The 12,349-nt window shown below is 48.9% G+C and overlaps 1 protein-coding gene across 1 annotated transcript; it reads right to left on the bottom strand.

Annotated features, from left to right (window-relative positions):
- Positions 1-784: 784 nt before the first annotated feature.
- Positions 785-9,500, bottom strand: LOC117208446 (serine/threonine-protein phosphatase 1 regulatory subunit 10-like; the record flags this gene model as incomplete). The annotated part of the gene is given in 3 exon segments (XM_033449635.1): positions 785-829; positions 8,754-9,035; positions 9,123-9,500. Coding segments are annotated over 3 exon segments (705 nt in total), but the record flags the coding sequence as incomplete, so codon positions are not given.
- Between the last annotated feature and the right edge of the window lie 2,849 nt (positions 9,501-12,349).

The raw sequence follows: 12,349 nt of genomic DNA on the forward strand, positions 1-12,349 counted from the left end.
ATTTTGGGCGCGCGACGACTCTTCATGTGGACTAGCCATCGTCTCACAAAGCCGAGATTTTATTTACACGTATATACAGGTCTATCACTAAGCTTAACAAATAATAAGTACAACTAATAATAAGTCTAACAAACACTAAGCCTAATGAATAACACGATCTACGAATAATTAAATTAAATAATACTATTAGCAATGTTTGAGTTCAAACGAATCCACGGTCACCGGGATAACTCCTTACTAAGCGAAACTAACTTAGACGCAAATGCGATCGTCGAAAATGCTCGATGTATCACTCTCCAAGGCAATCGCAAGAATGCCAGCCTCGTGGAGATTTTTCTCCCTGTACGATTGCATTTTGTTTTCTATCCCCGTTTGGAAGCATCGAGAAGGTTCCAAACGCCGTTGCTAGGCACACTCGTTGGAAGCATCGAGAAAGTTCCAAACGCCGTTGCTAGGCAGTTTCCGCCTGGAGTTTTGATTACTAAATACAATGTATGTCCCATTGCATCGGCACCTCCGAGGCAACATCACACGTGGCTCGGCCCGCTCTCGAGGCCGCATGCCGCCACAACCACACTTCTCGGAAAACACATACAACCACTCCAGACCTCCGTTAGATAAAACATCCATCCCGTGACCGTGGCTACGTTCAGCGACCGATTGTCACCTCGAACCCAATCTCGCTTATTACAAATCTTAAACAATTACAACTATAATAAAATCTAGGCTAAGGTACTAGAGGATGTTCCCAAAATTTCCAAGGAAGGGCTTCGGCTTTCCTTTCATCTCCGACACGGCCATCCTGACTATCACACGTCCTCGGGTGTACCTTCGTCAACAAAACAAAAGGAAACAAGATTAGTGTCATTGTGATTAGCATTCAAAGTGCCAGTTGCATTCTGCGTGCTTTCAGTCGGGTCGTAATGACATGACGGACCATTCTCGATTTCACACCCAAATGGGTCTCATCCTTCGAATCGCACATACTCTCAAAGTTCGTTACATAACCAGCTTCGTAACACGATCGCTGTCAACACTAGACCGCCTCCAGCCTCGTGACATTGTCACTGTCGGTACTAGACCAGCTCCAGCTTCGTGACATCGTCGCTGTCGGTACTAGACCAGCTCCAAATCCGTGACATTGTCGCTGTCGGTACTAGACCAGCTCCAACCTCGTGACATTGTCGCTGTCGGTACTAAACCGGCTCCCAGCTTCGTGACATCGTCGCTGTCGGTACTAAACCGGCTCCCAGCTTCGTGACATCGTCGCTGTCGGTACTAAACCGGCTCCCAGCTTCGTGACATCGTCGCTGTCGGTACTAAACCGGCTCCCAGCTTCGTGACATCGTCGCTGTCGGTACTAAACCGGCTCCCAGCTTCGTGACATCGTCGCTGTCGGTACTAAACCGGCTCCCAGCTTCGTGACATCGTCACTCCCAGTGCCTGACCGCACTGAACTCCGTCCCATGGCCGCACCTGGGCTCATATAATTCTACGATCCTCTGGGATCGGGGTACTCACATCGCCATGGTCACTGTTCTCGTCATCACAACAGACATCCAACTCCGCAGGAATGCGACTATCCGGCATTTTCCTTAACCTGTCATGACTGTACTTGTATGACCTTTTCCCATCCAGTGTTTTCAAGGTATATCGGTCTCCTTCCAGGACCTCCGATATCACAAACGGACCCCTGAATTTTGGATCCAATTTTGTCTGGTTCCTTTCTTCATTTTGGCGTAGTACCAAATCACCAGGATTAAACCTAACTACTTTAGCTTTGGTTTTATCGAATCTCTCTTTGTCATACCTAGCACTAGTTTCCATCTCTTTTATTGCCTGTTGTCTTACACTGGAGATATCTATTTCTTTTTCCTCGATGTTATCAGGTAGTAATAAGTCATACGGTCTTGCTGCTCTACCAATCAATAACTCTAAAGGACTCGATTTGGTTACGCGGTTGATGGTGCAATTCAAAGCCAATTGCATCTCCCCGATCGCGTCTTGCCATGAACGCCCGGTCGTTTCTACCGTTGTGAACATATTTTTTAACGTGCTCATAACACGTTCTACTTGCCCATTGGCCCTACTTGCACCGGTCGCGATCAAATGAACTTTGATTTGTTTGCTTGCACAGAATTCTTGAAATTCCCGGCCCGTGAAACATCTACCCTGATCTGCTATTATCCGACAGGGACTACCGAACAAAAACACGGCGGACTTAAGTGCCTGGATAACGCTGAGCGAATCCAATTTGCGTGTGTGATATAAGTGCACGAATTTCGTAAAGGCATCGATCAAGACGACGACATACTCTTTCGAGTCATTCTTGCCACTCAGCTTGCCCGTTATGTCCATATGCACCGTATGCCACGGTATGCCGGTCTTAGGTATAGGATGCAGTTCAGCCTGTATTTTACCTGAACTAGCCTTCGAAACTCTACAAGCATGGCAGTTCTCGACAAACTTGCGAACATACTTCGCCATTCCCTCGAACCAATAATACTCATAGAGCTTCTCGAGCGTTTTATCCCATCCTAAGTGCATAATTGACTGATGCACATGGTTGATGACGGACCATCTAAAACCTCTCGGAACAATGGGTAAGCAAAGGGTTCTGCCCTTTCGTTGTACTTTACGGTAAAGTGTACCGGATCGCAGTTCGTAGGTATTCGCGATATCTTCCGCGAGCTCTTCGTTCTGTAATTTATTAACGATTTCGGAGATTTGCGGATCGCGACGTTGTTCCGCTAATAGCCAGTCTTCGGAGATCTCGGCCAGATTAATCTCTTTCTCTGCGACCTTGTCTATCATACGGCGATTCAAGTCTACGGGGTTTCGCGAAAAGAAATCTACGTGGGCCATTCGTTTACCCTCTCGATACATGATGTCAAAATCGAATGTTTGCAAATAAGCCCACCACCTATAAACCCGGTCGTTTAAGTTTACTTTGTTGCTGGAGGCTTTCAAAGAATTACAGTCCGTAACTACTAAGAATTTCCGTCCATGTAAGTAGTGTCGGAAATGCTTAACGGCGCTTACTACTGCTAGTGTCTCCAGTTCGTACGAATGATACCTAGATTCCGCGGGACTGGTCCTTTTACTATAATATTCGATGACTCTGTTTTCCTTTTCGACTCTATGCATTAAAATAGCTCCATACCCCTCCGAACTAGCGTCGGTATGTAGCTCTATGGGACGATTGGGATCAAATATCGTTAACACCGGCGCGTCGGTCAGAACGGAAATTATCTGTTGTCTTATCTTTTCGTGCCTGTCCGTCCAAGTTATGTGCTTGTTACTAGAAGTGAGTGCGTACAAGGGTTTCATCACTTGCGAAAATTTAGGAATGAATTTTCGGAAGTAAGAGGCCAAACCTATAAACTGCCTAAGCTGTGTGACGGTCGACGGTGCAGGTAAAGAATTCAAAGCTTGTATTTTTCCCGGGTTTGGACGAACTTCTCCGTTACGAATTACATATCCCAAATAAAGTACCGACGTCTTCAGAAAAGAACATTTAGCGAAATTGAAAGAAAATCCGGCGTTTACGAGAGTGTTTAGTACAGTGTGCAACCTTTCTAGAGCTTGATCTATTGAGTCGGCGATTATTAGAACGTCGTCCAAATAAACAACGACATACGAATAAGCGAGGTCGCCTAAGGCCTTGAAAATGGCTCTCTGGAAAACGGCTGGTGCATTTTTCAACCCAAACGGCATCGTCACGTATTCGTATTGACCGTCGGGGGTAACGAACGCAGTATATTCCGTCGAGTTAGGGTGAATGGGAATCTGGTGAAATCCGCTAGCCATGTCCAGGCTAATGAAGTATCTCGCACTCTGCAATCTCGCGATTTGGTCAGCAATAAGGGGTAAGGGATACCGATCCGCGACCGTATTTTTATTCAGCGCTCGAAAATCTACGCACAATCTGTCTGAGCCGTCCTTCTTCTTCACGAGTATTATAGGGCTCGCGAACGGCGAATTACTAGGTTTTACAATTTGTGCTTTAATTAACTCGTCTATCCTCTCGCGTACTATTCTTCGCTCTTCCACGCTAAGCCTGTAAGGGCTTCTCTGCACGGTGACGTTGGGATCGATTAGCCGTATTTCCAACTGGCCTGTACTGACGCGAGTACGCGGGAAACCCGTAATGAATGATTCTTTAAATCTTTCGAGAACAGAGATTAATCGATCTTTATAGTTACCGATCACATCAGTGTCAACCTCGTTAATGTTGACCGCATCTTCCGCGACTTTACCACAAGCGTTAACGACCTTTGTTTTACAAATAACGAGGCTATTTTGCGCGATATTTACGTCGAATCCCTGGCTCAAAATCTCGCGACCAATCATGATGTCGTATTTTAGGTAATCGTCAGCAAGGACATGAAAAACTATCTCCAATGTAAGATCGTTAATACGAACAGTGGACAAAATCTGAAGTGTACTCTTAACACAAGTATTCCCGATCCCCCGCATCACTACCACATCGGTTATTCTTTTACCCGAAAATTTCGAGGCTAGGGACTCTTTGATTAACGAACACTCGGCCCCAGAATCAAAGTAAAATGGATACGACTCACCCAGATGGCTTAATCTACCAGCCGGAGCTTCTACTACACAGGAGTCGATCCGGCGTTCGTCAATGGAATCGTAGTTTCTTTTCCGCGATGATGGGCAATTAGGCGCGATATGTCCCTCCTCGTGGCATTTGAAGCAGGTCACCTTCGACGATGCGGCTGGTCGTTTTTCCTTCGGGTTTCGTATATCCTGCTCCTTCCCCGTTTGTGTTTGCAGGCGACACTCCGTTCTCCTATGCCCGTGAGCACCACAGCGGTAGCACTTAATCCGAGGAACTGATAGCCTGCTGCGTTTAGCTTCAGGTTCCGTTAGTGAATTTCTTGGCGAAAATGTCGGCTGATCGTTGTAAGGGAGAATCCTCATTTCATCATGAAATTGGTCCTCCGTCCTGATATTATTCGCGAGCGTTAGTCGCCGAAAGCGTCGATCTTGTGAACTCAGCATATAAAGGGCGAGGGCATTGATCACTTCGGGCATCGTTAGATCTTGCAACTTCATCTGCAGCATGGAGCGGAGGCGACTACCGTACGCTCCCGGAGATTCAGTCTCCGACGGTCGTTCTCTGGATATCCTTATTAACGCCGAAGCGGCTGTCTCTCTGCCACCAAAACGCGAAAGAAATTGTTCCTTGAACGTTGGCCAGGTAAGCTTTCCACCGCGTACCATTTGTGAAAGCCAATGCGCAGCAGAACCCCTTAGGGCGCGATTTAGAGCGGAAAGTAACGCACTCTCTTGCATCGGGTGGTCTTTCAAAATCAGATCAGCATGAGAGCACCACGCGGATGGATCGGCGCCCGCGCCTTCGGGGTCAAAACGTGGTAACGTTGCATCCTTAGATTCCGTACTCGGTCGTTGCTCCCCCGCTTTGTGCGCTAGCGTCTGAATTAACTCGCGCACAAGGTCCATTTGCTCTTGTAGCACTTTAAACGGTACTGATCCCACTTCTGATGTCGGATCAGGATTCGAATTTTGGGCGCGCGACGACTCTTCATGTGGACTAGCCATCGTCTCACAAAGCCGAGATTTTATTTACACGTATATACAGGTCTATCACTAAGCTTAACAAATAATAAGTACAACTAATAATAAGTCTAACAAACACTAAGCCTAATGAATAATACGATCTACGAATAATTAAATTAAATAATACTATTAGCAATGTTTGAGTTCAAACGAATCCACGGTCACCGGGATAACTCCTTACTAAGCGAAACTAACTTAGACGCAAATGCGATCGTCGAAAATGCTCGATGTATCACTCTCCAAGGCAATCGCAAGAATGCCAGCCTCGTGGAGATTTTTCTCCCTGTACGATTGCATTTTGTTTTCTATCCCCGTTTGGAAGCATCGAGAAGGTTCCAAACGCCGTTGCTAGGCACACTCGTTGGAAGCATCTTGAGATTTCCAAACGCCGTTGCTAGGCAGTTTCTGCCTGGAGTTTTGGTTACTAAATACAATGTATGTCCCATTGCATCGGCACCTCCGAGGCAACATCACACGTGGCTCGGCCCGCTCTCGAGGCCGCATGCCGCCACAACCACACTTCTCGGAAAACACACACAACCACTCCAGACCTCCGTTAGATAAAACATCCATCCCGTGACCGTGGCTACGTTCAGCGACCGATTGTCACCTCGAACCCAATCTCGCCTATTACAAATCTTAAACAATTACAGCTATAATAAAATCTAGGCTAAGGTACTAGAGGATGTTCCCAAAATTTCCAAGGAAGGGCTTCGGCTTTCCTTTCATCTCCGACATATATAATAACACAGTGATGAAAGAAATAAACTGGTCAAGTAATCTAAGGAACGATAATACGTATCTATGTCAGTGTCAGTTTATTTGTTTAAGTAGTGGCTATCGACAAAGGTGTATCGTTCTAAGCTGATTAGTATCAGTTTCTACTACAGGTGCGATAAATACAGAGTTTTGCTTGAAAGGTATCGGATAAATTTTCATTATTTTCCATTCGTTGTCTTCTCTAAACGATACAGTTATCGTATATATGAGTTTGTTATCATTTGTCCATAATTTTAGTTTACTTAGATCTAGAATTAGTAGAAAGTTTTGAACTGAAAGATCGATATGATTACTCATAAAGTTTTGCTTCGTTATTTGGTCGAGTGTTGTTAAGAATTGTTTAGGTTCCATAATTTGCGGGTTTATGATTCCTTGTTTTCCTGATACTATAGTGTTAAAAATTTCGTCGATGTTAATATGGAGCTCCGATATGGTAGATTCAGTCCGAATTAGTAAAGAGATCAATATTTCGTTTTTCTCGTTATGGTTTTCAATCTTGCGTATGACGTTGCTAACGTTTTCGAGTTGATTCGTCTTAGCATAGTCTAGCACGCGTTTGATAAGTGCGGTTTGATTACTGAGGATCGTTTTTATTTTATTGTTGGAGTCAAATAATGTGTAGAGGATGAGTCGAGTCCGTGATGATTGTGGTTGGTGGCTGTAGATGTCGCTGCTGGGGGTACTGCTATATTTTCTTCCTATTTAGAATCGTGGAATAAAAATCGGACTTCGGTCGCCGGGATTCGATCCCGCGTTCCGAACGTTCGTAACCTGTTTTTTTCTTTTTTCTCTTTGTACGTGGAGAAATCCTCATGGACACTCCGCTGCTGCAATAATCGCGTAACAGCAGAGTAGTGTCGGACTCCTACCGACTAAAACTCCACGATGACCATCTTATGCGCGTGACAGGGGTGCTCCAGGAACTTCTTATGAATTAACTTCAGTTGCACCCCCTACTCGCGTTCTCTTGTTCGAGCCGGCTATTGAGTAGGCGTTAGGGGGAGGTCGTTGACCCTAGCGCTGTCACTTCTTCTGGTCGTAGTCCGTTGGGGTGGTGGCGGGGCGGCTCTGGGTCGTCTGACTGCCATCCTTCTCTATCGTCTTATCCTGCAGGGGTGAGGGTTTTTTTTTCTCTCCCTTTCCGCTCGCTCCTTCGCGAGCATAACTCGCTCGCAGAAGAGGCGGACGGCCACGTATTCCTGTGACCCTCTCAACATCGCTTCTACAATCGCTGAGGGTGTCAACGTTTCTCCTATGGCGTGCCGTAGGGTGTAGCGGGGCAGCTCCCACGCCGGACAGAGCTCCAGGGTGTGCTGCGCTGTGTCCCTGCCATCTCCGCAGTGGTGGCAGGTGTCTGTCGTCTCTCGCCTTATTCTCTTCAGGAACTCGCCGAACACGCCGTGTCCGGTGAGCACTTGTGTCATCCTGAATGTGAGTGGGAGGCCGTGGAGGCTCCTCCATGCCTCCCAGTTTGGTAGGACCGCTTCCGCGCCTCGGTGTTCGCTTCTCCCGTTGATCAGTTGGGATCGCCACAGGTTCCATGTGTCCTCCTCGGCGGTTCCTGTGTCGTTTGGAGCCGCCTGCTCGGTGGGGTCTTCTCCCGGATGCCATTCTCTCCGGCGGGTGTATCACTTTTTGAGCGCCAGCGCCCGCAGCTTCCACGGGGGGGACGCGGCTAGGGTGGACGCCGACGCGTGAGACACCGTCCGGTATCCCCTAATGATTCTGATGGCGGTCACTCTGTGCAACCTTCTCAGGAGCAGAATGCTGCGACGGCTTGCCATCAGGTCGTCCGCCCATACTGGGGCCCCGTACATCACTCGTGACCGAACGACGCCCTCGTAAATTCGGCGCACCGCGTCTCCGGCCCCGCCGATGTTCGGTAGTAGGCCGCACAGGGCATTGGCAGCCGCTGACACCTTCGGGATCAGAGAGTCGAAGTGCAGCTCGAACGTCCACTGGCTGTCGATGGTGAGTTCCAGATACTTCATCTGTGATCCCACCCGGACGGTTTTACCTGCCATGTTTATGCATAGGGCGGGCGGTGGTGTCCCTCGCCTCTTCCTGTCAAAGAACCAGGTGGCCTCCGACTTCGCAGGGGAGACTCTTAGGCCCAGTTCGTTCACGGCACGGATCGCAAAGGCCGTTGCGATTTCGCTAATGCGCAGCGTCTCGTGAAAGCCACGACCCTCGACCAGGATTAGGGTGTCGTCCGCATAACATATCATGGCCGCGCCTGGGGTAGCGGGCATCGCAGTACCTCGTCGTGCGCAACGTTCCATAGTATGGAGCCCAGCACCGAGCCCTGTGGGACGCCACGCTCGACGGATCGCTTTTCCTCTCCTTCCTTACTGGTGCAACACACCCACCTGTCGTCGAGGTAGGCTCGGATCAATCGGACGAGGTAGCTGGGAACCTCGAAGTGCTCCAGGGCCGTCACTATCCTGTCCCATGGCATGGTGTTGAACGCGTTGACGATGTCCAGGGAAACCGCCAGCGCCACGCCTTTCCGGGAGACCATGTCCTCCGCAATCGCTCGTACGCGTCTGACCGCGTCAATCATCGAGCGCCCCTTCCGGAAGCCGTACTGGCTTTCGCGCAAGCCTGGCACTTGGCCCGCTATGTGTCGTTCCAAACGGGCGGCGACTACCCTCTCGAGTAGTTTGCCGACCTCGTCCAGTAGGCATATCGGCCGGTACGCTGACGGCGAGGTCGTCGGTTGGCCCTCTTTATGGAGCAGGACCAGTCTCGTCGTCCGCCACGCCCGGGGGTAGACTCCCTCCCTCAGGCATCTTGTGAAGAGGTGCCGGAGTCTGGGGGCCATGACTCCCATCACTTCCCCCCAGATCCGGCCAGGGATTCCGTCCGGGCCCGGTGCCACGTTGCGGAAGGTCATTCTTCTGGTAGCCTCCCATATCTCCTCCTCCGTGACTTCCCAGTCGTCCCTCCATTCCAGCGGTCGTGTCGTTTCCCGTGGCCGTTCCACCGCTCTGTTTTCTTGTGGGGGAAAGAGCGTTCCGGTGATCCGCGTCAGCAGCGCAGGTTCCATCTCCGTCGTTGTCAGGGGGCCCTTCGCGCGTAGTTTCTGTGTCACCGTCCTGTATGGCCTTCTCCATGGAACCGACTCGACTGTTTCGACCAGTTCGGACCAAGCACGGTCCTTCGCTTTTTTAATTTCCTTTTGTAGCGAGCGCCGTAGCGCGCGGTACGCCCGGTAGCGCAAGGAGACTTCTTCTTCGTCGCGTCGTCGCCAGCGGCGGGCCCTTAGGTACTGTCTTCGGGCCCGGACACATCTCGTCCTCAGTTCCGCGATGTCGGGGTTCCACCAGTAAACTGCTCCGCTTCGCACCGTGCCCGGTGTGGCCCGTGGCATGGATGCGTCGCAGATTGCTGTCGTGGCTTGGCGGAGGTTCTCGGCCTCCTCTTCCACGTCTGCTTCGGTCGTCGTTGTCGTGGCCTCCCAGCTCCAAGCTGTTGCTATAGCAGCCACCCGGAGTAGATCTTCATTCCTTTCTTTTATTTTCCATCTGGGCGCTGGGCGCGCGCGCCTCTCCCTCGGCGGGCCGTGTCCGTCGTTCGTCGTCGGCATTCTAGGTACAGGTGCGTCCACCTGCATGAATATGTAGAGGAGGTCCGACACCTGTGCGTGGAATGCCTCTGACACCGTGGTTTCCTTCTCCTTTCTCTATTCTCTGCAGTCGTTCCTCCAGACGGTGCAGCAAGGATCTCATCTCCTCTGCATGGTGTTTGACTGCAGCGAGACGCGCCCTGTAGCTGCTCTCATCCGCGGTGGGGCGCGAGGCCGGCTTTTTTCGGAGTGCCTATACCGCCGCCTCCAGTGTTGCTATGCGTCTTTGCGCTATAGCGAGTGCGTCGGTGAGTAATGTGTATCCTGAATCAATGTCGAATGGACATTAGACAGTTCTATAAAAATAATAATTCTCACGATTCCACAACTTCATACCTTAATTAAATACAATTCTTCGGCGATATAATTACAAATAGATTTACAGGAACTGTGTAATATGATAAGTATCTCGTTAAAGAAATTGAAATCGTAAACTCTAGATTCTAGTATTCTTTCACTTTCATGTTTCCTATGAGCCCTTCAATCGCTAAATATTTTGCAATGAAACACGTATTATTAAACAACATAATCATACTAAATTAATTTAATGTGACTATTTATTATTATTATATAATAACACAGTGATGAAAGAAATAAACTGGTCAAGTAATCTAAGGAACGATAATACGTATCTATGTCAGTGACAGTTTATTTGTTTAAGTAGTGGCTATCGACAAAGGTGTATCGTTCTAAGCTGATTAGTATCAGTTTCTACTACAGGTGCGATAAATACAGAGTTTTGCTTGAAAGGTATCGGATAAATTTTCATTATTTTCCATTCGTTGTCTTCTCTAAACGATACAGTTATCGTATATATGAGTTTGTTATCATTTGTCCATAATTTTAGTTTACTTAGATCTAGAATTAGTAGAAAGTTTTGAACTGAAAGATCGATATGATTACTCATAAAGTTTTGCTTCGTTATTTGGTCGAGTGTTGTTAAGAATTGTTTAGGTTCCATAATTTGCGGGTTTATGATTCCTTGTTTTCCTGATACTATAGTGTTAAAAATTTCGTCGATGTTAATATGGAGCTCCGATATGGTAGATTCAGTCCGAATTAGTAAAGAGATCAATATTTCGTTTTTCTCGTTATGGTTTTCAATCTTGCGTATGACGTTGCTAACGTTTTCGAGTTGATTCGTCTTAGCATAGTCTAGCACGCGTTTGATAAGTGCGGTTTGATTACTGAGGATCGTTTTTATTTTATTGTTGGAGTCAAATAATGTGTAGAGGATGAGTCGAGTCCGTGATGATTGTGGTTGGTGGCTGTAGATGTCGCTGCTGGGGGTACTGCTATATTTTCTTCCTATTTAGAATCGTGGAATAAAAATCGGACTTCGGCCGCCGGGATTCGATCCCGCGTTCCGAACGTTCGTAACCTGTTTTTTTCTTTTTTCTCTTTGTACGTGGAGAAATCCTCATGGACACTCCGCTGCTGCAATAATCGCGTAACAGCAGAGTAGTGTCGGACTCCTACCGACTAAAACTCCACGATGACCATCTTATGCGCGTGACAGGGGTGCTCCAGGAACTTCTTATGAATTAACTTCAGTTGCACCCCCTACTCGCGTTCTCTTGTTCGAGCCGGCTATTGAGTAGGCGTTAGGGGGAGGTCGTTGACCCTAGCGCTGTCACTTCTTCTGGTCGTAGTCCGTTGGGGTGGTGGCGGGGCGGCTCTGGGTCGTCTGACTGCCATCCTTCTCTATCGTCTTATCCTGCAGGGGTGAGGGTTTTTTTTTCTCTCCCTTTCCGCTCGCTCCTTCGCGAGCATAACTCGCTCGCAGAAGAGGCGGACGGCCACGTATTCCTGTGACCCACTCAACATCGCTTCTACAATCGCTGAGGGTGTCAACGTTTCTCCTATGGCGTGCCGTAGGGTGTAGCGGGGCAGCTCCCACGCCGGACAGAGCTCCAGGGTGTGCTGCGCTGTGTCCCTGCCATCTCCGCAGTGGTGGCAGGTGTCTGTCGTCTCTCGCCTTATTCTCTTCAGGAACTCGCCGAACACGCCGTGTCCGGTGAGCACTTGTGTCATCCTGAATGTGAGTGGGAGGCCGTGGAGGCTCTTCCATGCTTCCCAGTTTGGTAGGACCGCTTCCGCGCCTCGGTGTTCGCTTCTCCCGTTGATCAGTTGGGATCGCCACAGGTTCCATGTGTCCTCCTCGGCGGTTCCTGTGTCGTTTGGAGCCGCCTGCTCGGTGGGGTCTTCTCCCGGATGCCATTCTCTCCGGCGGGTGTATCACTTTTTGAGCGCCAGCGCCCGCAGCTTCCACAGGGGGGGACGCGGCTAGGGTGGACGCCGACGCGTGAGACACCGTCCGGTATCCCCTAATGATTC

Source organism: Bombus bifarius, unplaced genomic scaffold (genome assembly GCF_011952205.1).
Source record: "Bombus bifarius isolate JDL3187 unplaced genomic scaffold, Bbif_JDL3187 scf7180000008099_frag, whole genome shotgun sequence".
Classification (NCBI taxonomy): domain Eukaryota; kingdom Metazoa; phylum Arthropoda; class Insecta; order Hymenoptera; family Apidae; genus Bombus; species Bombus bifarius.